The sequence below is a fragment of the Oxyura jamaicensis genome, chromosome 6, assembly GCF_011077185.1.
Source record: "Oxyura jamaicensis isolate SHBP4307 breed ruddy duck chromosome 6, BPBGC_Ojam_1.0, whole genome shotgun sequence".
In the NCBI taxonomy this organism is placed as follows: Eukaryota; Metazoa; Chordata; class Aves; order Anseriformes; family Anatidae; genus Oxyura; species Oxyura jamaicensis.
This window is the reverse complement of record NC_048898.1, coordinates 30,168,163-30,193,900: the sequence shown is the minus strand read 5'-3', so window position 1 is coordinate 30,193,900 and position 25,738 is coordinate 30,168,163. Positions and strand designations below refer to the sequence as shown.

At 40.3% G+C, this 25,738-nt stretch overlaps 1 protein-coding gene across 3 annotated transcripts; it reads left to right on the top strand.

Annotated features, from left to right (window-relative positions):
- The first annotated feature begins 2,070 nt into the window (after positions 1–2,070).
- On the top strand, positions 2,071–25,738 carry TIAL1 (TIA1 cytotoxic granule associated RNA binding protein like 1). Of its 3 annotated transcripts, none has more exons than XM_035329337.1 (12): positions 2,071–2,377; positions 8,532–8,628; positions 11,791–11,940; positions 12,258–12,312; positions 12,625–12,712; positions 14,592–14,667; positions 16,891–16,999; positions 17,296–17,391; positions 17,476–17,560; positions 17,846–17,969; positions 18,466–18,605; positions 19,519–25,738. In XM_035329337.1, the coding sequence occupies exons 1-12, from the start codon at positions 2,349–2,351 to the stop codon at positions 19,634–19,636; spliced, it is 1,167 nt and encodes a 388-aa protein (XP_035185228.1). In that variant the 5' UTR covers positions 2,071–2,348; the 3' UTR covers positions 19,637–25,738. The 3 variants fall into 3 exon arrangements, with proteins under 3 accessions (XP_035185228.1, XP_035185229.1, XP_035185230.1); XM_035329338.1 differs by having other exon boundaries at positions 2,072–2,377; positions 11,842–11,940; XM_035329339.1 differs by lacking the exons at positions 2,071–2,377; positions 8,532–8,628; positions 11,791–11,940; positions 12,258–12,312; positions 12,625–12,712 and adding an exon at positions 14,056–14,128.

The following is a 25,738-nucleotide window of genomic DNA, read 5'->3' as shown; positions in this document are numbered from 1 at the left end:
TTGCGATTACATTTATAGAAATCTATCTTTTACCAGGTCTCCGGCTTGGGCACAAGCAGGGCACTAAGCAAGCCACTTCAGTGTGACACGGCACCCCCAGCAGGGAGCACAATGCTGGAATTTGCCCCCACCACTGGTATCCAGCACCTCTGCCCATGCCTCCTGCTGCTGCCAGTGGCAGTGCTGACCACGAAGAGCTTGGTTCCTGCTGGGTAACGTGAGTTCTTGATGTGCAGGTCTTTGACTGTACCAATCCCGTGGCTGGACTCTTCCAGTGATTCCTGAGGTATTCAGCCTTCTGTGTTTTCCAATGCATTTTGTAAAAAGCTTCTTGAAGCACCTATCCTGTGTATGCTTCTAAAACACACACGGCATCTAGCCAGGAGAGCTGCTGCCAGAAATACGTGCCTGGCAACAGCCTTGCGTGTTTAAGTCAAAGCTAGGAAAACATTGCTGTGGGAGCAGCAGGCATGAAAATAACTAGTCTGATAAGTATATAGGCAGTTTTCCTCACAATGTTACTATTTTGGAAGAGGGAGAGCATTTAGTAGTACTTGAATATTCAATGTGTACACAAATTGAATTTCTTCCAGAATAAGCGCTATGATTATTCTGCCAGTGAGGAACTCATACTCCGCCTATACAGAGTTATTCTGATCCGCTTCCTAATTGGCAATGCCTAATTTAGCTTGTTACTAGCTAAAGAAAAATAAAAGTTACCATGAAAATTCTTTATTAAATATTTTTTGTAATGAGACCATTTAATGGCGTTAGCAAGGATTTTTATGTTTGATGTTAATGACTTTTTTTTTTTTTTTTTCTCAGAAGTTTTGAGGGAATAACAGAAAAGCAATGCAGTAAACTGAAAATTGATTTCAGCGTGCTCAAATATTTGTAATGCATGTAACCGTAGTTTGTCAGCTGTCTGTGTGTTCCCCTGAACGTGAAGACTGGGTTTTGATGCACCATTCGAACAGTTTTAGGCTGTTTTTGTCCAACCTAACCTACTCTCCTTTGTCAGTGTGAATTATGTGTCGCGGTGACGATGGTGCTGGCGCTTGGAAAAACTTCAGATACTCAAGAAGTGAAGAATGGAAATATGGGAATTTTTATACCCAAACACCAGCACTGTGAGAAAGGACAGCACTTCCAGAGAGCTTCAGGAGACCACTGCTTAACATGCCTCTGCTGAAATTGCCAAAAACTGCCTCAGGAACCAGGCTGAGGGACCTTTGCCAGGCCTTTGGGCGCGTGTGGTACCAGCGCTGCCGGTGGGGCCTCCCTTCCTCAGCACCAGCAGCATCTGATGGCGACGAGGAGCTGCACATGCACTGTGGGTATATACTGAAACCTTCCCAGCTGTGACTGAATAAAGTCAAACCAAGTCATTGATGTAAATCACAACCTGATTTACGTGCCGTTTTTGTGGCATTTCTGCTGCGTTTCCCTCCCCACCTCCAAGTGCCGTTCCAAAGCCACCCGGAGATCCAACACCACACTCCCCAGCCCTATGCAAGCCAGGGTTGGGGTGTCCCGAGAGGGCGCTTTGGGGTGTCCCATAGAGGTGGTTTGGGGCGTACCAAAAGGACGGGTTGGGGTGTCCCAAAAGGGCAGCTTGGGGTGTCCCAAAAATACAAAACCCGCGCTGAGGCGAAACACCCCAAAGCGATTAATTTTAGCCAACGACAACAACACGCGGCGGGGACTTTTATTCGCCGGGCGCTGCCAGGTTCAGCGCCCAGGACCCGGCGCTAACGAAGGGGGGCAATTAGCAGGGCCCGCCACGCAGCCCCGCTTCCCGCGCCGCCCGCGCTCGCCCCCACGGCGGGGCGGAACGCGCAGCCCCCGGCCTGCGGCGAGCGGGACCCGCCTTCGCCCCTCGCGCCGGGCATGCTGGGAGCGGTAGTTCCCTCCGCGCTCCCCCCGCTGGGCCGCTGGCAGCCGGAGGACTACAACACCCAGAAGGCCTATGGGAGGAGGAGGGCAGCCCGTCCGTCCCGCCGAGCTCTGCCCTGCCGCGACTACGATCCCCAGAGCGCCCCGCGGCGCGGCGGAGCGGAGCGGGCAGGAGCGGCCGGGCCGGCAGGGAGCGGGGCCGGCGGGGCGCGGCTGCGCGGAGCGCGGCTTCCTGAGCGGCTGGCGGCGGCGGCCATTTTGTGGTGTCTCTTCCCTCCGCCGAGCGGGCCGCGCCGTCGGGACCTGGCGAGGGGGCGAGAGACGGAGCGAGGGCAGCCGGGGCCCTCAGCCTCACCTTCCCTTCGGCTCCCTGCGCCGCGGAGCCGCCCCCCTCCCCTTCCCCGTCCGGCGCTGCCCCCGGCTGCGGCTGCGAGCGGCGCTCACGCACCATTATGGAAGACGACGGGCAGCCCCGGACCCTGTGAGTGGGGAAGGGGCGTGAGGAGACGGGGCGAGAGGGGAGCGGGCTGTGAAGGGACGGGGCGTGAGGGGAGCGGGCTGTGAGGAGACGGGGCGTGAGGGAGCGGGGCGTGAGGGGACGGGCGCTGAGGGGAGCGAGCTGTGAGGGGGAGGTGGAAGACTGGGGGGAAGCCGAGGGGCTGCAGCGGTGCTCCGGGGTTTGGCCGGGTGTTTGTGGGGCCGGGGGTGTCTCTGAGCCCCGTGTCGGGGCTCCCCTGGGGCCGGACCTGCCCCCCGTGAGCGCGGCCGCTGGTTCTGTAGGGCCCTGCGAGGGGCTGGCTGTGTGGTGGCGTCTCAAAACAGCGTGCGGTAACTTGGGGGCTCCCATCTGCTCGCTGTTTAAATACGCACGTTTGAGCTTTTTGTTGTTGCCGGTGAGTTCTGTGCCACTCTGCAGGTACGGCTTTGTTGCGCGCTGCGAACTTGTAGCGGGGGGGGGGGGGGGGGGGCGCGTCAGCCGGGGCAGGCGTGAGCACACGGACTGCTGGGCGAGCTGATCTCAGGCATCTCCTGCATCTCCAGCCGCTGTGTGCTGTGCGAGCAGCACGGCGGCCGGGCTGTCCGAGTGAGAGAGGCACTCCGACACTTAGCACCCCGACAGTACCATGCTCAGGCCGCCCGTGTGCGAAACACAGGTCGGGACGGTGCCAATGCAACCTTTGTTTAGTTTTAGGGACAGTGGCTTTTAGAAGGGCTCTCAAAGATGTTCTGGATTGAAGGCTGCTTTGAAGAAACTACTGAAAACAGAGCAGAATAGCTCTGAATTGCTTAATTTGGTTTCCAGTACCAAAATGATGACTTGGCATTTGAGGCTTTTCGAGGCAATTTGTGTTGTTTTATTTTTTCTCCTTCCTATGTCTGCAAAAGTTCTGTTAACTTCTTCATGATGTAGTGGAAGTACCTGCTTAGTCTTTGCTCTCGGAGATACTTAGTTTGAATAAATGCATCATCAATGCTTTTGCTATTCGTGCTGACTGCCTGAGTGGTCTGACTTTGCATGGCCCAAAGAGTGGAAGTGGTTCCCAGAGCACTGCTTGAGAATGAGCAGAGGGAAAAGGGCAAAGGTGCTCCATGTTTTACTGGGGGCTCTTTTCTGGTCCTGATCGGTTCCTCCTCCTTGTTTCTTTTGTTTAAAGAGCTATATCTAGACCAAATTTTAAAGCGTTCACTTACCGCTCAGAAGTTTTGGTACTGTGCTTGAAGTGGGTTCATCTTCCTCAATGCATTCAGCAGTGGCCTGACTTAGCCTGTGGTCACTTGACGAGGAAAAAAATTGCATTTGTGCTAAGATGTCTGAAATGCCATCACTACAGCTGCCCGGGATGTTTTACTGCACACATGTGACTCCCCATATAATTTGTCAAGCTAGTAAAGAGCATATACATTCAGTTCCTAGTAGTTCTGTAGTAACCACAGCCATGTAGGGTTACTTTCCTAAAATTCTTTTAGGGCTGTTTTCATAAAACACTAAAACTTTGCTGTAGCGTTTCTTACGCCTCCCTCTTCTCCCTACTTGTATCTGAAATATCTTTAAATTTATAATTCCAAGTTCATATTTAACGGTTATTGTGCTGGGTAATAGTTCTCCCTTATATGTTACCATCTTCCTTACAAATCAAAGATGTGCTGTCCCCAGGAGCAACTAATAATATTGTGAGTTGAACTCTTTAGTTTGTTTGTTTTTACAGGAGAAAGCCTAAGTAAAGAGTAAATTGTTTATTCTGCCTGACCATTTGCATAATGCCCTTGGCTGATAAGTGAAGCTTTATAGATGTCTTTGCTGAAGGAATAAATGAAATACTAAAGAAAAACCTGTAGGAATTGCTTTGTTGTTCTTAGTTGTGGTAGGTCAGTGATGAACCTCTAAGAATTCCAAATATCTTCTGAGGCTTAATATAGAAAATAGACACACAGTTCCATTTTTTCTCATGTTTCATAACTAATAGGCCTTTATGGAGACGTGGAGAACATTCAGTGTTTTCTGCCAAAAACTTCTCCTTCCTGCTTTGAACAATTTGCAGATAACTCGAGAAACGTGGACTTCTGTGTAGTGTTGTTCCTGGTGGCATTAGATCTTGGTCAGCACCTGTCAAGTCAAACGTGATGCAGAAAATCAACAAAGTGTAATTTTTTATTTTTTGCTAGCTGTGAAATGAGCTACGGGCTTCTGAGTTCTTTGTACAGAACTCCTGAAAGCTCTGTTTTCAATGGGTACTGCTGGGTCTGTTTCCATCGTGAGCTTCATCAAATCCTGTTCCTACTTCAGAGTGAAGACTAGGATGGCAGAAACTTCTTCTGGTGCGGGTGTATTCAGCTGCCAGGGACAACGGGAAGAAAAGTTCCTAATTTGCATGTTCTTATTAATGGTATCCCAAAAAATGTCAGGAGCAGTCTCTTAAGTACCTGTGAGTTGGTGCAGGTTGTTGCCTTGCCATGTTGTGCAGTAAGTGTCGTGGACTTTAGACAGGATGCATGTGTCAGACCCTTCAGCTCTGAGCCCGAAGCTGGATTCACTTTTCTCGTACGCTTCCTTTCAGTTCAATCCTCTTGTAGAGGGGTATTGTCTGTTAGTAGGCTACGGACTAGATTCTTCTTCCTATTTTATTTCCTGTAGCTCACTGGCACTACTCAGAGAGATGCTATTAGAATTGGTAGGAATTTTCACCCCAGCAGCTGCATTAGTCCTTACAATACTTCCTTGAGTAGACTCTGCCATTTCTTGTATGTTGTCTGTATGAGTGTGAAAGCTTTTTTACTGTCCGTCGTCAAAGTAATTTGAAGTTGCATATGAAATGCAGTTTCTTATTCTTTGTGTTGTCAGCAGCATTCAAGTATAGTATAGTGAAACTTGTGTCAGGGTGTATTTGTGTGTATATGTATGGGTCTCTTTGTATGTGCTTATTAATTGGTATTTAAGTGCTTCAAACTTGCAGAAGGGAACAAACCCTATTGCCTGTACACAAAAAGCCACAACCTTTGCTGCTCTGTCACATTAAGCAAGACAACAGCCTATAAAAGTATAGTAAGTGCTTCTTCTCTGTTAGTTGTTTTTTTTTTTTTTTTTTAAAAAGTCTGACTAACATATAGGATGTAACAAGCCAAAGAGGCTGAAATATTGTGGAACAGCCTTTAGAAGGCCATGTGTTTTCTTTAGGTGTATTTCTGCTTGCTTTGTTTTCATGAAGTAGAATAGAAAGTACTGTTATATCATGCATAAGTTGAGGTTAAAAAGGGGAAATTTGGGTGTCCCAGTAGTCTGGCGGTATGTGCCAGGGGATTAGCATCAGCGGAGACGTTTTGCCTTTCCAGAAAGGTAAGGTTTCCGTTCCTAATGTGTTGAATATATTTCTTTCCTTAGAGATACACTATTCAAACCTGGTACCTGGAGCTGGTTACTTGTATGTTTTTTTTTCAGTCATCTTTTAACTGTACTGCAGGAGGTAATGTTACTGCAGCCTACCAAGTTAAAGACATGAAAGCAACCATCAAGTCCTGACCTTTAGTGCAGTGTTTCAAATTTGTAGTGGTGTGTATTCACGTGTTTTACATGTCCTGCAAGAGGATTGGGTCTCTGTGGATGCTGTCCTTGTCACACGAGCCTTTTGTGAAGTATTCTGGGTGTGTGTTTTCAAGTTTCCGAGCGTTGGCAAACTGTGTAAGGCATTGATGCTTTCTGATCATGGTAATGGTGAACATCAAGGCAGTATTTATCATACGCATTTAGAGAATTAAGGGACCATTAGGACTTTACATCCCCTTTGAATCTAACAATTAGCTGGTCCAAAATTACTCTGCTCATTTATTTCTTTATGCAGAGGCAACGTGCTTCATAGCTGAAGGTTACAATGTGTCATCTTGCAGAAGACACCTTGGGATTGGAAAGCCACCTGGCATCTCTTCCAGCAGTTAGCACAGTTTAAATTAATTAAATGGGTTTAGAAGGAATGGTTTTCCTGGCATTTTTGGTCAGGAATTCCAAAAGGAATTCTGTAGATTGTACTTTGGAAATGCTGGAGCTCTGAAAAAAGTACTAATGTTCAGAAGATGCTGAGACTGGTTTCCTGTGTTGTTACTGTGTTCCTTGCTGCCCCTGACTTTGCAGTAGGGGTGAAGTTGAGAGGACTGCCCTGTGTTCCTTCTGTGTCAGTGCTCCAGCTGTACGGCTGCTGCTCAGGCACGCTGGTAGCAAGCCCTGCTCCAGAACGTACAGGGCAGCAACCACAGGTGACAAGTTCCTGTCGGTACTGACACTTCCCGGGGGAACTCTTACTTGAAACCAGATTTTCCACCAGATTTTAGTAATAGCTTCAAATGGTAGTGTTTCCACTTAAAACTGTTAGTGATTGGCAATTTTAACTCGGTGAATGATTAACAAGCTTAGTTAAGGTTTCAGATGGCAGTTAAATACTTAGCCACATCTTCTACATTTTCAGAATAGGGAGTTGAAAAGTCCACGAGGCGGGCAAGCTGTCTTACAAGGGGTCTTCCTCGGTTTGGCACGTCGTAACTTTCCCAAAATGCTTCCTAACAATGCAGTCTACAAATGCAGCTTCCATTAGTCATGTCTCCTAATTCGTGCACGTTTAGTAAGAAAGTGAAGAATATGTGAATGCGTGTAAGGGATGGGTTCGTGTTGAGGTGGCATCCTGTAGGAAGCTCGCTCTGAATCTTGTGCAGCACTTCTCTCCGGACTCCGAGTTCGGAGCAGTCAACGCAGCTTTTGAACTGTATCAGCATAAAACCCCGTGCATTTTGTTGTGTGGTGTTCAAATAAAAGCAAGTGGTGTCAATTGTAATTTTGCTGGAGCTAAGCAGAAGCCCAGTTGTGGAGCACAGAAGTAGCTTTTAAGACTTTTACTCCAAGGGACGCCCAGTAGGCGAGAGAATTGCACCCTTACAGCGCCGCACGGAGACGCAGCGGGCTTACACATAGCCTGAGAGCTGCTGGCTGGTCGTGGAGCTCACTAAAGAGCGTTAGCAGCTCCTGCCAACTTGTTTGTTACAGGTTTCTATAGATTACAGTGTAATGAATAAAATGTGTGTTTTCTTTCAACAGCCAAATCACAGAAGTTGTGTTCTTGTTACCGGTTGTATTTGTGTTGTGTACCTTACACCTTATTTTTGTAAAGAACGAATGCTCTTGGGCTGCCCATGTGGAGTTCTGTTGACATGTCGTGCCTTTCCATTCCCAACTGAGTTTGATAACAAATCGGACACACTTTTTTAAAGGAGTTCTGTTTTGTATGCTTTTTTTCTGAGCCATCTCTGTGACCTGCTTTTACTTTTTGTGAGTGTTAAAATGTAGCAGAGTATCTAGGAGTGGTTCTACCACTCAGCTGTTGTGTGCGGTTGGTTGGTAGGTTTGGTTTTTTACCATCTGCGTAATTGTAGGACTCTCTCTAAACCTCATAAAAAACAATTCCAAGTTTTGGAATTCCTAAGGCTTTATAAATTAAAAAAAAAAAATCTAAGAAGTGTGGGTGATATTAAAATAACACGGCTAAAACTTGGGGGAGTTTTTACAGAGGTGGTAGCTGTTGAGCTAGATGGTGTGTGGAGCGGTCCTGTGCCGTAGTGCTGCACAGATTGCCTTGCCTGTTGCTGAGCCGCCAGGTTTCCCACTTCAGGAAAAAGAAAAATTGAGGTGTTTGCTTGCAAGGCACAGCATGGTCTGTGTCCAGTAGCTACTGTTGAAATAGGAGGCGTTAGCTATGGGTTCATACCCAAATTAAAGTGGGCTTGATGAGGTGCTCAGTTGGAAGTGAAACTTAAAACATCTTTCCCAGTTGGTTGCTTGTTCTATCCAACATTCCTGAGCAGCTTTTTTCCTGCTTGTGACACTTCTTTGAAGAAAGGCTTGGTGCTAGATATCAGTGTCCAGTATTATGTCTGTTTCATGTTCCACGTTCTCAGTTGTGCTGCCAACTTTTTAATTTAAAGAACACATGGATTTTGCATTAAAGCTCTGTCATAAAATCGTTTGTAAATAATGTCTTTCAATTTAAGATGCCTGGGATTTTAAAGGGAGATTTTTTCAGTCATTTAAGGATTAAAATAACAGCATTTTAAAGTATGAAAAATTCTCGTTTAATTCTTTTGTTTGTTTCCTTGTGTAGCTATGTAGGAAACCTCTCCAGAGATGTGACTGAAGTCCTTATACTTCAGTTATTCAGCCAGATTGGACCATGCAAAAGCTGTAAAATGATAACAGAGGTAAGGCCTTTCACATCCAGAGGGGTAGCAACGATAACACGATTTAGGGTAAAATTGGGGGGGCTTCTTTTGACATTGCTGGTAATCTGTTTTTCTGGGGTCGACCTTGTTTTTATTTTCTGATACCTTTTTGCAGAAGAGACCTGTTGTTGAGCACAGTCCTGTACTTTTGCTGGTAGCCCTGCCATATCTGCTCTGTCAACCGATGATGAGATTCTGCTTTAATGTAAAGGATTGTTGCCCTCTCTTTTCAGAACCATCTTGTTCTGATATTCAAAAGCTTTCATGTTTCCAATGTTATCTGTGGCTATTTTTTTCAATTTCTTACTTTATCTGAACATGAATCTTAGTAATTTTTCCTGCAGATGGACAGTCAAAAATTCTTCTAAAGTTCTGCTATTCCTGAGCCTCTTCTTCTTTAAATTGGAGTAGGTCTTGTCTGCACTAGTCTGTTCTTAAATGAAATTTTTCTTAGAACAAAACTTCATTAGTATCCCAGATAAGGTTTTTATACAAAGTGTTGGTAAGTATTAATACTTTCTTCTCTCACGTTTGTAAATACTCTGATATGTTTAGGGTCGATAGCCATTTCTGTGATCTTGACATATCCTAGGCAACTTATTGCTGCCTAATGTTCTTCCTTTTTTCTTCATTTATAACCTACAAGCTTCTAGCAGGCAGGGACTGATCAGAACTTTTGCTAGGTTTAATTTTTGGTTCTGTTTTTTTGTGTGCTCTTCTTAGTTCTTCTATCATGAGTGAAATTTTGAGAAGTTCAGCACTCATTTACTCAGTGCACTGTCTACCCTCACTGCCCCAAAGCCACCTGGCTTCACAAAGAAGGGAGGCTGGAAAAAAGATCTTAATGAGAGGGGAATTCATATTTGAAGATAGAAAGGGCAGTGGTTTTCACCTCTGGAGTACCTAGGAGGGGTGTTTTGGTGCATCCTTTAGGGTATGTTTGCATTTCAGAGGTACCGTAAATTGTGTATTTATATTACTGGAAACGGGTTTTGATACGGAGCAATGCCCTGTAATTATGCTCCAGTTCAAAGAGCGACTACATGGAGAAAATAAAAGGGAGGACAGTATCTTTTTCAGGTAGAGTTGTAAACCTGTCAAAGTGATAGCCATAAACAGTGTGAACTACAAATGTTAGCTATGCCTTTACCTGTGTACTTTGAAGGTTTTAAACATTTTTGTATAGTGTGTTAGTTGTTCAGGTAGTAAAACAAACAAGTCCTTTACAGTCATATCAAAGTAATATGGTTACACCTTGAAACTGACTACCCAGGTAACTTCAAGTGGTTGGATTCTAGACTGGAATTGGCCTGCAGCTGTCACGCTTGTAACTGTTAAAGTGCTTGTTGACATTGTCCCTGCTTCTAATCCCTGCATTTTAAACTTCTCACAGATGCTGTTACATTTAGGCAGTTCTTACCTGTCCATTGTTACTACTTGAGTCAGTCGAGTTTATACTTGAATGTTTTCCTTTTGTGTGTGTCTTTTTTTTTTTTTCCCCTTCTCTTTAGCTGTTTGCACCAACTGTTGTTTTCCACTCGCTTTTTTCCTTTCCCTCATTTGTAGAAGATGTGGCACGGACATACTAAGTGGCTAGAGTTTTCAAGTGTTTACTTTGGGAGCATGTAGTAGTCAGCGGGTGGTGTGACTAGCATTTGCAGGTATCTTGAACACCTAAAGATCTGGGCCTTTAAAACAGAGGCTTTATGTTCAGATGAGTTCTTAGGGCAAAGATGACCTCCCCACAATCTGAAAGTAACGTTGGGTAAACTTCAGTTGAAGCACAAAGTGCACTAACTTGTGGTTTCCTAAATCTTGTGTTCAGCACAGCAGGAATGCGGTATGAGAAGAGGGGTGAATGTAGGCTCACTCTTTTGGGGCAGCTGGGGTCAACATGCTTTCAGAGCACTTCATGGCTCTCCTGACTTAAACTCCTTCTTATAATCTCAGATACATAGTCTCTCATTGCCTGTTACTTTGCACATTAGAACACCAGTATTGCAAGTGTTGAGATGAATCCGGACTACTTCATCATTTTAGGTGCATAAAGACCTCGTGAGCAGTTTGGCTATCAGATCTCCATAGCTTCCCTTGTTCAGGTCTAGACAGAGCTGTGTTTGAAGGTGTGCAGTCCAGTTTTACAGCACAGAATTTGGATTTCTTTATCCATATATGCTTGTATGAATCTTCAGTAGTTAAATAGTAAAAACTGATGAAGGTCTACTCTTAACTTTGGTTAGCGCTGTGATCTTCCTGACACTGGTGAAAGTTGATGTGGAGGAATATTGATGCCAAAACAGCTGTTAGACCCTTCCTTGTCCATGGAAGAAATAAGTTTAGTTTTATACTCGTTCAGTGTCTTCTGGTCTGTGTACGTGTAACATAGGTATTGCAGATATTTTGATATAAGGCCCTACCTCTTGTACTTCTGACATTTTTTGGGGGGAGAATTTAAGTCCAGTGTCCCGTAGTTGTCTACTTGATCAACTGTTCTGAAGGCTTTCGTGTTCTTTGCTCTTCATATCCTGGTTTAGGGAGCTTTATTTGTGAGTTAGTGTTTTTAAAGAAGATATAAGTCAGCCTAAAAAAGCAGGTTATACCCAAGATGCAAGAGAATAGCTATCAGTTGATTAGTATCTTCCCCCTTGATCATTAATTATTTTGAGCCTTTTTTAAGGGACATTTCCCACTTGTTAGGTGTAACATTTTTCACTTGAGGCCAAGAATATGCAACCTCTAGGTTGCTGTCTACTAAAGATTTTCAGGCAAATAAGAGGAAAGACTTTTTAAGCAGGAGGAGAGAGAAAACTGGTGAAAATACATGTGGGGAACAAACCTTTCAAGCTATGTGTATACACTGGAGGCAGAAGACTCTTTTTGTTCTTTTCTCTACTCTTCCCCGTTTCCCTCCTCTCCATCCAGTCTGCAGATCGCCTTTCTGGTAGTTGAATTATTTTTAGTTCAGTACTGAGACCTCACATAAAGTAAACAATGCTTCAGAAGTTGCTAGACCATTAAGAAGCCCATCTTAAGAATTCTTACATTTAAGTGTAATTTCAAAGGCTATTTCATGAATCTAATGCAAATCATTCTTAACGTTTCTAGCTATAAGTAATATATTTTCCTGGATTTTCTTCTCAGCAACCCGATAGCAGAAGGGTCAACTCTTCTGTTGGATTTTCTGTTTTGCAGCATACAAGCAATGACCCTTATTGCTTTGTGGAATTTTATGAACACAGAGATGCAGCTGCTGCATTAGCTGCTATGAATGGGAGAAAAATTTTGGGAAAGGTAAGTTTTTTTTTTTTTTTTTTTTTTTTTTTACATTTTAATCTTAATTTTAAGGGAAATAAGTTCTTGTAAATAAATAAACCTATGGTAATTTTTTGTGTTAGAGATGTGGAGAAAGATTAAATATTATTAGAATAAAATACTACTGATTTAAAAAAAAATCTTATTTAGGAATTATTCTTTTTTTTTTTTAAGTGCTACAGTCTTTTATATTGAACGCTGATTTTTAAACATTGACAGTTGTAACCAACCCTTAAATTTACTTGCAAAATGTAAGAGTTTTATGAATTTATACTAAATCTTATACTTATTTTCAGGAGGTCAAAGTAAACTGGGCAACAACACCAAGTAGCCAGAAAAAAGATACATCCAGTAAGTAAAGTAATGGCACAGTATTACTTCTACACAAATAATTAATAACATGTGGTAGTAATTGCCATAAATGCATTTAAACATAACTTTTCTCCTTCCCATCTTGTGTTTAATAGAACTTTGCAAACTAATTCTTCTGTTTTCTGCTTTACAACTGGGGAAACTGGAGTGGACGCGTTTAGTTGCTGCTGCTCATCGAGTGGAATCGTGGGCGTTCCTGGTTCCCAGTGCTGTACGCAGAGCATCACTTTCTCAGGAGTTAAAATTGTAGATAGCAGTTAAATATTTGATTAGTAAATTATTTATTTTCAGATCACTTCCATGTGTTCGTTGGGGATTTAAGTCCAGAAATAACAACAGAAGACATCAAGTCAGCATTTGCTCCTTTTGGTAAAATATCGTAAGTATCATGATAAACATTGCCAATATTAGTTAGAAAATCTGACAGTGAAAATGTGGTTCTGATTTGAAATGTTATTGCTTATCTTTTAGATATTTTTTCTGATGTTAATTTCTTTGTGTTGGGTGGGCAATAAAGAGGGATTGTCTTTTTATCTTGGTATTCATATCACATGTTTGTATATACAATAATGTAATTGTGCTCCAGTTTTGCTAAAAGGAATATGCTTTTAACTTTATATACTAATATCTTTCAACTTTTTATTAGAATTTAATTACTGTTTCTAAGTGTGATTTTTTTATTGTTTGGAATGTGTACAGAATAGTGACTTTACAAGTGGTATATGTTGCATCTTCAGCATATTTTATATGCATTCATACTGCATTTTAGAGGCAGTATCGAACACTTGGCAATTAAATAATTTTGTGAAGCAGATTGTTGTAGAACATTTGAAAATCTTGAAAAAAGCTAATATTGGAATTTAAATTACTCTTTTAGATACAATGAATTAAGATTATTATATTGAAATTTGAAAATGTTGGATTTATAATATATGCACACTTCTGCCAGTTGAGAGAGTTTCTTTACACTTCTCTCAGAAAATTCAGGTGATAACAAATCATCTGGAGTTTCGATTGAACATAATTCACATTAAAAGAATGCTTGTGAGTTCTAAAGTATATATTTAAGAGTACTGCTACAAAAAAGTTCGTTAATCTGTTATCGGTTTATCTTTATAGAAATCCTTTAAAGTTGCACATGAACGTTTTTGTACGATTTCACAGGAATATATTTCTAAGAACAAAATTTTTATTTTTCTCTTGTTCTGTACGCATATTTTTAAATGAATCATAAATCTTACCTCTGCTATTTTGTTTACTTTGCTTTTTGTCTCTTAATGTGGTAAGTAGTACTGTTTAAAAATCGATATAAAGAGAATAATTCAGGTTTCTGTTTCTCAATCTATATTTATACCTGAGACCTGCAGTTTTTCTAAAGTCCAAGTCACAATTAAAAGTAATAGCATTCTGGTTATTTTGCAGAATTGCTCATAAGAATGGACAGGATCTTGAAGGCTAACTGCAAGGAACTGTGCACACTGGAACTCAGTTGTAGATTTTTTCTCATTTCTATTTATTCTTATTATACATTATTTATATATACATATTTTAGTATTTACATTTTAACATTCTATATTCAGTGCAGTTCTATATTTCCAATCATTTTAACTTACTCACTAAAATTTCTGTGTAAATTTGTTGTTTTCGTACTGGTGTGCTTAGCATTGTTGTTAGTTTTATTCTCCTTTCTTAAATTTCTGAAAATGTCAATTTTTCAAAATTTACAGCTGCCCAAACTCCAAAATGATGGTAGAGAATTGACCAAGAAAAATAAAGAAATCTGTTAACAGGCCATGTATGCCTTTTAATTCCTATTTTTTCCTCTTTTTCGATTTTTTTAATATTTCATATATTTTGTATCACTAGGCAGAAGACATTTAACTATTTAGAAAATGCATGGTAAATTAGATAGAATTGTTACAGTAATTTATAGAACAGTAAACCTTAGTGGACCCTAGCCAATAGAATATTAGAAAAGGAAATTTTGTTTCTCTTATACTTCCAATTTGAACATTCTAGTCTTAGCCAGTATAGGTTATGTGGATAGGTTGCATGTCTATTACATGTTATTTTTTTTGTCCTACTGCTTTTTTCTAACAGGTAACGAAGCAATAGGGAGAGTTCAGGAATGACTAGTTTTAGGGCTAACTGAATTTATAAGAACAATTATGCTCACAATACAGTGTGTGTGGTTCCTTTTAGTTTTTATTTTGCTGGTTGTTAATATTGCCCTCATATAGCTGTGCTTCTTTTCACAGGGATGCACGGGTAGTTAAAGATATGGCAACTGGAAAGTCAAAAGGCTATGGTTTTGTATCTTTTTATAACAAACTGGTGAGTAATCACGATGTAAATCTAAAATAATTGCAGATTTTCCATCTTTTAGTTCTTCCTGTTTATGTATTCACTATGTAACAGACCTTCTCAAGGGAAATTTGGGTTTAGAAGAGAGTTTAATCAAACTTCCATTATTTGTGGTAAGGGATGAAAGAATTATGAAAGAATCCAGATGAGTGTAATGGTGCAAGAACGTTCTGAAGAAAGATTCTAGAATGTAGAAAGCTTGTTTGGGTGTGTTGGAGTTTGGCTTAGTCTGTTGAGCCATCTCTTGTAGAGCGAGAGGAGTGTCTAGTCCTGGGCTTAGCGCTTTGGGTTGCTGTGTTTTGGGTCTGCTAGCTGAGGCACTGCACCTCATCCAGTGTGGTTTGGTGTGGTAGGGTAGAAGCCCCACAAAGTGAAGCTCTGGAGCCCTCAGTCCCAAACTGTGCATGCAGTTATGCAGCAGGGCTTCGTGTTTGGCAGGTTAAGGTTCACACCAAAGCTCAGTCTTCCCGGGGACCTAATGCTGCCACGTGTGTGGCATACACTGAACTACAGATGAACTTGCTTCCTTGAGCTCTGCAGCTCAGTGACATGTCCTACTACATACAGCAATACAGGGGCCTCAGCAAATCATTCTTGGTAATTTTGAAGTTAATTAAAAAAATATGGAAATGATTTGGAAAACTGAGTTGTGTTTATTTAGAGATACATTTAGGACAGCATGAGGTGCTTTTCCTTACCCATTAAAGTCTTAATGCACACCACAGTTATGAGAAAATAAATTGCATTGGACTGGAACACTTAAGGCATGGTCTCAGTTCCATTTTTGTTGTAGCTATGATCATCAAGACTACCAGTGAGATGAATTTGAGCTGGTTTGGTTTCCTAGTCAGGTTGGAAGTTACTGTGTCTTGGGAGCAAGGGTGCAAGTTTTTTTTTATTGGTGTTCTCTCATAAATCCACCATTGTATTTATGTATTGTCTTCAAAATGACCATTGTATAACTAAAAGAGGAGGATCAGGGTCCTGAGTCATTCGTATTTGAGATGAGTGTCCTGAAAGCCATCTGTGTGGGGCAGGGAGATGCAAGCCATTCACCTTTAAATTGTCCCTGTGTTCCCTTAGTCCCTTGTGCTTTACTTCCTTTCTTAAGCTTTGTGCCCTTGGAAAAGCATTTCAAGAATATGTACTATTTGCTCTGCCTCTCTTCTTTTAAAAGAGTTGGCGGGGAAATAAAAACGATTGCTTCTTGCAGAGTTAGCAAACGTTTCCTTTTCTACAATGTGAGCTTAGAGATTGTCTTAGCTTATGTTCAAGATAAGATGTTAAGCCATGTGGGCCATGGACTGTTTGTTTTTTTCTGGCTGTTTGTGTGTTGCGTACATACAATGACTTTAACACTTACAGAAGGTATGTCTGTTCATAAATTGCATACCTTCAAAGGGCAGAAGGGGGGGGGGTGGAGGGGCAAATAACAGGAAATGGCAAGCTGAGTGGATTTCTGTCCCAGCATTAGTGTTTTATTAACATATCATTCAGCCTTCCCTGAACTTACAACTTTTCTCCTTAAATCTACCTAAACTTGGCCTATTACACTGAATGCCTATTAAGATTGTAGAAGGCCACATTCAAGCATTTTTGTTTTATATCGTATCTTCTGCAGCTTGTACTTTGTGGTATAAACTTTAGTTGGGTTACAGCCAAGCAATTTCTCAGTGAGGGATTTTGATGATTAAAAAGTCTTTCTTCACTTTTCATCCGTTACTATCAAATATGCTTTTGTGTGTTATGTTCTTGGTGATACAGTCAGTTGGCAAAATCATTTGGTTTTCCATAATTAAAACTCTAGTCCATTCATTTGAATAGTTGCTTCTGGCATCTGTGTGACCCTTGCACTTTTTTGGGGCAGCCATCAAAGGCTCTGATACACTACCTTTACACAACAAGTATCTTTGTGTATGTAACTGTTGTTGGCTTTGGTCCTGCGTAAAGAAAATGGGAACAGGGGGAAGGCTTTACCAAATTGCTTGTGAGGGCCTTCCTATGTAACATCTTCCTATGTAACAGTTGTCTTGATGTTGTTTGATTTTTTTGTCTACTTACTAGGTAGTTTTTTTCAGAATTTCATGTACTTTTTAGCAGTTGGTGGAATTAACTGACAACCAAATCTCATACATAGGCTTATACGTACTTCTGATTTGTATGTATTAGTAGTCTTTATTTTCCCCTCTTTAGGATGCAGAAAATGCTATTGTACACATGGGAGGCCAGTGGCTGGGAGGCCGTCAGATCAGAACTAACTGGGCGACACGGAAACCACCAGCCCCCAAAAGTACACAAGAAAGTAAGACCTTTCTGTAAAGTTATGTTGTGTTTGCTCTTTTTCATGGCATTGTTAAATGCAGGAATGAAAGAGTGTTGCCACAATCATATCTCTTAATTTAATATCTAGTTTGGCTTCCATATCTTAAAGAATAGATTTTTCTGGTATGTTAAATCAACATAGTGGTGGCACTGCTGCTCTATCATAAAATATTGGATGTTTGTTAAATGCATAATTCTTACATCTGTATGAGGTAAGTATCTGGGACTCTGGTTACTGCTAGCCTGATGCTTAAAAGCAGCCTTCTCTCTTTCCAGATAACACAAAACAATTGAGATTTGAAGACGTAGTAAATCAGTCAAGTCCAAAAAATTGTACTGTTTACTGTGGAGGAATTGCTTCTGGGCTAACAGGTATGATTTGTTTTATTGTTTCTTTAATTGCTGAAACTTTGAGGACACCAAGAGGGCTACTAACTCAGAAATGTTCTGTTGTAGATCAACTTATGAGACAGACTTTTTCACCGTTTGGACAGATTATGGAAATCAGAGTGTTTCCTGAAAAAGGTTACTCTTTTGTCAGGTATGGACAAAGGAAAAGAAAATCAGTGATTTTAAGGTACTACTGTTCCATCTTTCTATAATCTCACTTGAATGAACTTCAGCTGATGCCTTAAAAGCTGTTGCCGTATGTTCATAGAAAAATTTGGAACTTTTAAGCGGCCACCTATCTTTTTACTTGAAAAGGTGAAAATCTATGAAAGCAGATCATCTTCTCTGGATTTTCCTGTATGTATGGAGTCACTTCTTTAACAACCCACTTAAAGGACTATGAAGCATAACACTGGTTTGTTTTTACATTCTTTAGATTTTCAACCCATGAAAGTGCAGCACATGCTATTGTTTCAGTTAATGGAACCACAATTGAAGGACATGTTGTTAAATGTTATTGGGGTAAAGAGTCCCCTGATATGACTAAAAACTTCCAACAGGTAACGGCATTTTAACCTTTTCTTTGTGTGTTCTTGTATTTGTATCACAAAAGCAATCAATTATCTGTAACGCATCCCAATTATAATAACTGAACGTTGTAGTAGCATTCTTATGAAATTCCATGTTCTGTCTCAGTTATGTTCCGGTTGGTCATCAAATTGGGCTAGTGATTTTGGTGGAATATCTGTTAGCGTCTGCTGGATATGATTCAAGATAGGGAGAAACTTGGAGGTAATTCAGATTCTTGCTAGCCCTCTTACCGCTGACTAGCTGACCCTCCAACCAAACGTCCCTTGGTATTTAAGGCACGTGCGTGTGCACACTTGCAGTACGAGGATCTAATTAGGTCTCAGTGCTGTCTCACTTTTCTGATTTTACTATGGCTAAATAGCCTTAGCCAGCGTGACTGACAGTCAAAAGTGTTGCCTCTAGCAGCTGAAAAGGAACATAATCCATCTCTAGAACCTGAGGTACTAAGAATTCTTCTCTCCTTAGGTGGATTACAGTCAGTGGGGGCAATGGAGCCAAGTATACGGAAATCCCCAACAGTACGGGCAATACATGGCCAACGGGTGGCAAGTACCGTCATATGGAATGTACGGCCAGGCGTGGAATCAACAGGGGTTTGGAGTAGAGTGAGTAATTGTACTTAATTTTTTTTTTTTGTAGAGTGTTCCAATAATGTGTCTGAGCTTCAGGCTCATTTGATTCAAGGGTTGCACAAGGTGTCAAGCCTTGTTATATGCTAAAGCTTATGTTTAATGATTACCACGGACCAAATAGTAGGCTGAGTCACTCTGGCTTCTTTGTGATAAGACGTTCTGTGCACATGGGTGTCTTGAGACTCAAAAGTTAACAAAGACTGCCTCTGTGTTAGAGTTTCAGGTGGTGGTCTTGTCTGTTACCTAGAAGTTTGAGATTTTGACTTGTGCTGGTGAATACTGGGAAGTCTAAAGTGTGGAGCCCTGGTATTTACCAAAGGGTTTCTGACTGAGGAGGAAAAACTACGTATTGACCTTTTAACTTTTGGAGTTTCAGAATTTGGCTGGACTCTTAATACTTGAAACCCTCACCAGAATTGACCAGATTATTTTGTTTGTTTTAAAACACTTCTAAAATAACCTTGATGTTTAATTTCTCAAAGTTTAATTGGCAAGAGATGAAGCCCTGATAAACCTATCAGTGCTGTTTATGCCAATTAGGCGTTGGTTTTTTTTTTTGCATTCCTGCAGCACTTGTGTGGAATTACAGGCACATGCCTATGTTTGTGCCTTTTGGAGGTGGTTGTTGTGTGTAACTAGTATCCAATACTCGCCCCCACCCCTTAAAGCTTATGGCATTTTCAGAAACCACATGTTGCAGCATTTAGCCTGGTATATAAAAGGCTTCTGAATTACTCACAGAAGAATAAAATGTTCTATTTTGGTATAAATTGTAGCGTAGGAAGTGTGTTTTATGTTCTTTTTTTAGTCTGTTGACTTGTAAATAACTTGACTAGCTTGCATGATTTTTTTTCTTTTATTTTTTCTTTTCCTGTTCCTTTTTAAGCCAATCTCCATCTGCTGCCTGGATGGGTGGATTTGGTGCTCAGCCTGCCCAGGGACAAGGTGCTCCTGTAATACCTAACCAAGCTGGATATGGTATGGCAAGCTACCAAACGCAGTGAGCTGGGACTCTATTTAAAAGTGTGTATTTCATGATAGGCTGCAGTTTCCAGTGATGCTCTGAAGACTGGAATGTAGACAATGAAAAAAAGAAAATATTTATTTTAAAAATGGAAATGTTTGGAACCTTTAGCACAGCTTTGCTTTGGTGAAGGACACAAATGTCTTCTAGTTCTGCCTTTTTAAGTTTTTGTTCATGATGGATATGAACATGTTTTTCTTTGTGTACAAAAAATTAAAAATAAAGTCAATAAAGACAATTCTGACTACAAATTTTGATATAGTAGGAGAAATGGCTAATGAATTTGATCCTTAGGTTACCATTCCATTTTTTTGTTCTGTCTTCAGTGTTTTATATCACTGTGCTTTTTAAGAGAAATGACGTTGAAAAACAGCAAGTTGCTTTTAGTTGAACACACATCCTGAAATAAACTGTGGACCAATCATTACAACCTGCTAGACAGTATTGATTTTTCAAGGAACCTATGGACATCGCTCTGAAAGCATACGTAGGTCTTGGAATAATTTTTTTAAAAAATATTTAATTTTTCTACATGCTTAAAGAAAACAGTATGATACAAAGAATAGTTCGGTCTGAAATGAAAAACAGTACTGTCTGAGTTATTTCACGTAACTTCTGTCCACATTCAGGCACATACTAGAACTTTTCAGAGCTGGTTTGCCTATTAAGATTGTAGGAATTTGCATTTAATTTTGAGAATTAAAGAAGTTTTTGCAGGTATGTTGTTTGTATTCAAATCAGACAGTCATACTTGTACTTTTACATAAAGTTTGAAGGCTACACATTGTAAATATTTCATAATTACAGTGTTTCAAAAGCATGCTCAAACATAGAAGTAGCAATGTAATTATTCAAAGTAATACTTAATATACTCTACTGCTTTAAATGCAGTAGATTGACAAGAATGTGCAAGACTGACATTTCCAAAGTTGGCTATTATGTAAAGTTACACAAAGAACTATAACAAAGAGCCTTAATTTTAATTTCATAAATCTTTAATGCATCACCTTTTTGTCATTAGAAATACGAATTTTTTGCTTTACATTATTTGGTATGTAAATACCTTGGTTAACAACCTTGTAAACCTATTTCAAGGTTATTATAAGTTGTATAGTATCTTGAGTGTTTTGAAAAATCTTGATGTTTTTTAAGTCTAGAAATATTTTGCCCAAGAATTTTTTAACAAGATTGTTAAAAACATCTTATTTTAGAGAATATTCAATGTGCCATTTGGTAAATGGAGATGCAGTTGAAACAGTACACTGAGTTGTGACTTATTTTTAATTAAAGTTTTTGTCTTTATGGGTGGTTTGCATGTGATGAACCTGTACAGAGGCTGGGTTGTTTGTGTACTGAGTGTGTAAATGGATAAATCATGAAGATGTTTAAATGGTATACTTGGGTTATTTCTGAATAATTTTATGGATACATTGATATAAACTGCCTCAATAAATTTGAAGTTGAAAATGAATGTAAGTTAGATATAAGTACTGTCTCTTACCTATGACAGCTAGGGGGTGCAAATGTTTCAGCTGTATTCAGAAATACACTGAGGCAGCACGATTAAATGTAGGATATGCAGTGGTAGTCCAGTGAAGCAAACTTGCATTTTAAAAGAAATGGAATGTTTAATTTTAGATGCTGTAGTTCTAAAGGAGTGTTTGAGAAGCTGCATATTTTATCTTTTCTGTTTCTTTCTGTGCAGGTGTTGCGAGTTGGAATAGATTTTGAAATAGAAACTTGCAGTTTTGTTAAACCCAGCCAAGCTGTGCAATTAACTACACTTAATGCTGTAGCAAATGTCATGAGTTTTTTCTTCCTCTTCTACTTGACGTGTTTAATAGTACCTTGAATTTTAGATCAGGTGGAAAGTGAGATATTTTGGAAGAGCAATTTAGTCAGTTGGTTCAACTGTACTCAGAGATACTTGCAACTCCAGGCTTCTAATGCATGCAATAATGACTGAAGTTAGCTTGGAACCATAAGTGCTTGTGATGACAGAACTGGCCATTTATCTCTGTTTCTCCTTTATCATGTGTGTTGTGTTCTTTTGCTGAAGTTAGGAATCTCATCCACAGGACTCTTGTTTTTTCTATAAATTTTGTATATATGTGTATATCTACGCGAGGATCGGCCTATACATTGTAGTTTGGAAAAAAAATCACAAGTAAGTCTGCATTTTTGTTAAACTCATCTGGTTTCAAAAAAACAACCACGAGTTAGTAGATCTGTGAATTTGCAAATTATGTTAGGGTTTCTTAGACTTCACTTGGAATCTGGGGTTTCTACGTAATTCTAGGTGTTTGAGTTCTGACTGTTCCGGATACATGCTGATGTGTAAGCAGTATGATCTTTAGGCGCTACTGAAGATTTAGGTGTTGCAAGTACATTGCCACGTAATGCCCATAGAAGTGGGCGTAAGTTTAAGGCAGTGATCTTTCAGGTCTCAGTATGGACATCACTTTAAATCTGATTAAATAACATGCCTGCTGCAGAGCTGGGCGGTACCTGACCTGTGTTTCAGGATGACAGATAGGATATACTTTCTCATTTGAGTCTTTTCTCCTTGGTTTTTATACGGCTGTTCTTTAATGGTGATATTTCTTCGCAGACTACTCAAGATACGGGAGTCTCCAGTGTCCTGTAATGTTTCTGTAGCACTGCGAGGAAGAGTTGTAATGTGGATTGCTTTCTACTCAGTAGCGTTCATAAATGCATTACTGACAACTTTTTGGCACCAAAGAGCCTCTTGCACCATACTGCTTTTATGAATGACTGTTACACTGTTGTAATTTCTCTAACTACAGAAATCAACCACTACCGAACCACTTACCGCTAGGATTTGAGTTTCAAAAAGCATTGATTTATCATGGCTTACGTTGATGCGTGCAACCTGAAGCAAGGTTGTAATCTGCACTTGCAGAAAATGTTCAATAAAAGTGAAACGTGATAAAGGGCTTATCCTCTTGTCATCTGTCAAAACATTGTCCCTCTTTGCTGTAAAACTGACAACAGGTATATAAGGCTGAACTTGTAAACTATGCACTTGAATCCATGTAAAAGATGTTTTATTTACAATTTTTTGTGGAAAGCCAATTTGTGTTTTGCAGAGTCGCGGTAGGAAGGCTGTACATCTAAGGTTTCGTGTAGCTTTTCATCAGTCTTGCCTCCTTGTGTATATTTTAAATTATATTTTTCCTGCAGACCCTGTTTCCTTAGTAAGGTAACTTCATAAGACAGCTGTTCACCGTGTCAGAACCCTTTCTCATTTCACTCACCAAAAAAATCTCCCAGTGAATAAGGCTGACTTTTGAAGAAAACGAGGGATTTGTTTTTTCTTGTGTTTGTACACAAGGAAGCAGACTTAAACTGTATGGACATAATTAGTGTCTGATGCTTATCCGACTGTTTTTGAACAAGGGCACAGGTCTTTGTTACATGGAACTGTTCCTGGTCAGCAATAAAAGACTTTGTTGCACTGTTCATATATGGCAAGATTCAGGTAATCTTTTATTCAGTGTGCTTCAAAATAGATAGATGGGGTTTGAAAAGATCTTGTTTCAGCTTGAATCTTCATATATGTATGTCTACATGAAGATTCATATGCATTTATATGAGTAGACACAGTGTGGGGTGTTTGAAGTTATTTTGGATAGCTGTTTTGATAGCAAAAAGAAAATGTTCTTACGAAACTGAACATCTATTCTGATCATATGGAGTGGTACCTGTTACGCATTGGCAGACCTAAGGGTTTCACTGCAGGATAATGTTTCTACTCATAAAAAGGCATCTAAAAAGCAATAGCTGCTGGAGGGGGTTTTGTGATGTGTGATTTCAACCAACTCATGAATCCAGTTGATTGCTTTTTGGAAAAAAAAAAAAAAAGTAAAAGAATTAAAAAGGTGTTTGTGTTTTCCAGTATTTGTCACCTGGATGAAATCTCTTTTCCCCTTTCTACCGTCACTTCATGTCAAAGACAATGTTCAAAATGTTTTCTGAATGTTTTACTTGAAAAAGAAATAGGGCTTCATGATGAGTAAACACTGATTCTGTCACCTTCCTGGGGATACATACTGATCTACATCATGGATGTGGATGACATGCTCTGTGCTCACTGACATTTAAAGGGTACTGTTTCAGAAAGTGTTGAGTTGACATTAGTAATGATTATTTGAATACAAGTCATTTGTGCTTAAATACACCACCACTCACGCTTTGATTAAAGCTTGTCTGAACCTTTTTGGTTATTAAAAGTACTGCTGATAAACTGTGAGAAGAGACATCGCTTTACCGTGTTTCTTAGTATTCAAGCTGTCATTCATTAAGACGCCAAAGTTGCAGTCTTGTTTTGTTTGGAAGAAGAACACATGATGAAGTTGTGTGAAGGAATTCAGTGCAGTCTGCCTTTTCTGTGCTGATGGGTGATAGCATTTGAATTATTTCAGCCTTTCGAAAACAAGGGATCAGTGGGCTTTTGGAGGACCAAAGGCTCTTTACCCTCTGGCATCTCGTTTTAATCTCTTCATTTCTCCCAGAGAAGCTCTCCAGGAGACATCGGACAGGAAGGAAAGCTTCAGCTCAGAGTTGCTCACCTGAAACGGGGTAATCCTGCTTCTGCTCACAGTGCCTGTCACCTCCTCACCTCCCTTTGCACAAACTCAAGTTCTCACTCAGGTACTCAGCAGCTGTCTTTTCCAGCCACTTGCAGGGAAGGGGAAGGAGAATGACTGAAAGTGGCAATTTGTCCCGGTCTTTGAGAAGGAGTGGTGAAATGAAGCGGTGCACATGCTAGACAAGTGTACATGAACAGCACCAACGCCAACTCCTATTGTTGAACACGTTCAGAATCATGACAGGCTTAAGCAGGTAGTGCAGCAGTATCTGAAGGGTTGTGAGCATTCAGACACAAATTTGCTTTATAACTTTGCTTAAAATAATATTGCTTTACAATTAAAAATGTAGAAAACATAATTCACCATTTTCTTTGTTCCCTGAGAAAATAGGTGCACATTAAACAGCCAAACTAGAACACCTAACAACACCTAAGTTGACTAAGCAAAGAGAACTTTAAGGAGCAAACTGGGGTAAGCTGCTGTTTCCATAGACATTTGTTTAATTTTGGTCTCTTAGCTTGGTGTTCTGTCGTTTGCCTGCATTGAGCCTTTTGTTTGTACAGTTGAAGTAGTTTGAAACAGACACAGCTGCATCTTGCGTGTCTTCCCGTTCTTTAAAAATCTAGTTTCTGGGGCAGGGATGGGTAGGAATTGAGTAAGAATCACGAGCCTTACCACATGAAACACTGAAGAATGCTACGTTTTCTCACTGGAAGTTTACTTGCTAGTGCCGACTTGCAGTTTAAATATCCCAGGTTGCAAGGAGTAGCTGCTGTCCTCTGTTTGAGTAGTGAGGTCTTTGACCTTAATAAACAGCTGATTGTTGTTGAGGTACCGTTCTGTGATAATGCTTGTGGTTTCTTTGACCCTTTCAATGAAGTAATCTTTTCCATTCCACAAATGAGTTCCTTCCTCTCATGCTGTCATCAAGCATAAGAGGAAAGACCAATTAACACAATTTATTGCTTCCATTTTGGGTCTCAACATGGGGGTCAAGGGGGAATAACCTACTTTGTTATTAAAAGAGCCATTTAGTTTTGCAAGATGCCTACGTAGAACCATTTCTATTTGAGTTTTACTTGCACCTGAAGCCACAAGGAGGCTACACCAGTGTATTTTAGATCAAGGAAGGAAGGAACCAGCCCCTTGGAAATGCTGTTACGTGCTACAGCTACCGTAAGGGATCACTGTTGTACTGTTAAATGCTGGAAACATCTGTGTGTCGCTGCTGACTCTTAAGTGCAAGGCTTGTTTTCTGTAGAGAATAAACTTGTCCTGTATATTTGCAGATACTCAGAGAAGGCTGAGCATCCACCATTGTTTTCTGAAGTCCTGCTATCTTAATATGAATTAGGGCTTTTTTCTGTCGTTTACAGGTATGTAGCATGGTTTGTAGGAGAAATGTCTGTTGTATTAATGACTGATTATTTAAAATCATTGCTAATTTCAGACATGTCGTTTAAAAAAAA

Coding starts and splice junctions, on each gene's coding strand:
- TIAL1 (XM_035329337.1), top strand. CDS start 2,349: ATGGAAGACGACGGGCAGCCCCGGACCCT. Junction 2,378..8,531: donor GACGGGCAGCCCCGGACCCT/GTGAGTGGGGAA, acceptor TTCCTTGTGTAG/CTATGTAGGAAACCTCTCCA. Junction 12,313..12,624: donor CCAGAAAAAAGATACATCCA/GTAAGTAAAGTA, acceptor ATTTATTTTCAG/ATCACTTCCATGTGTTCGTT.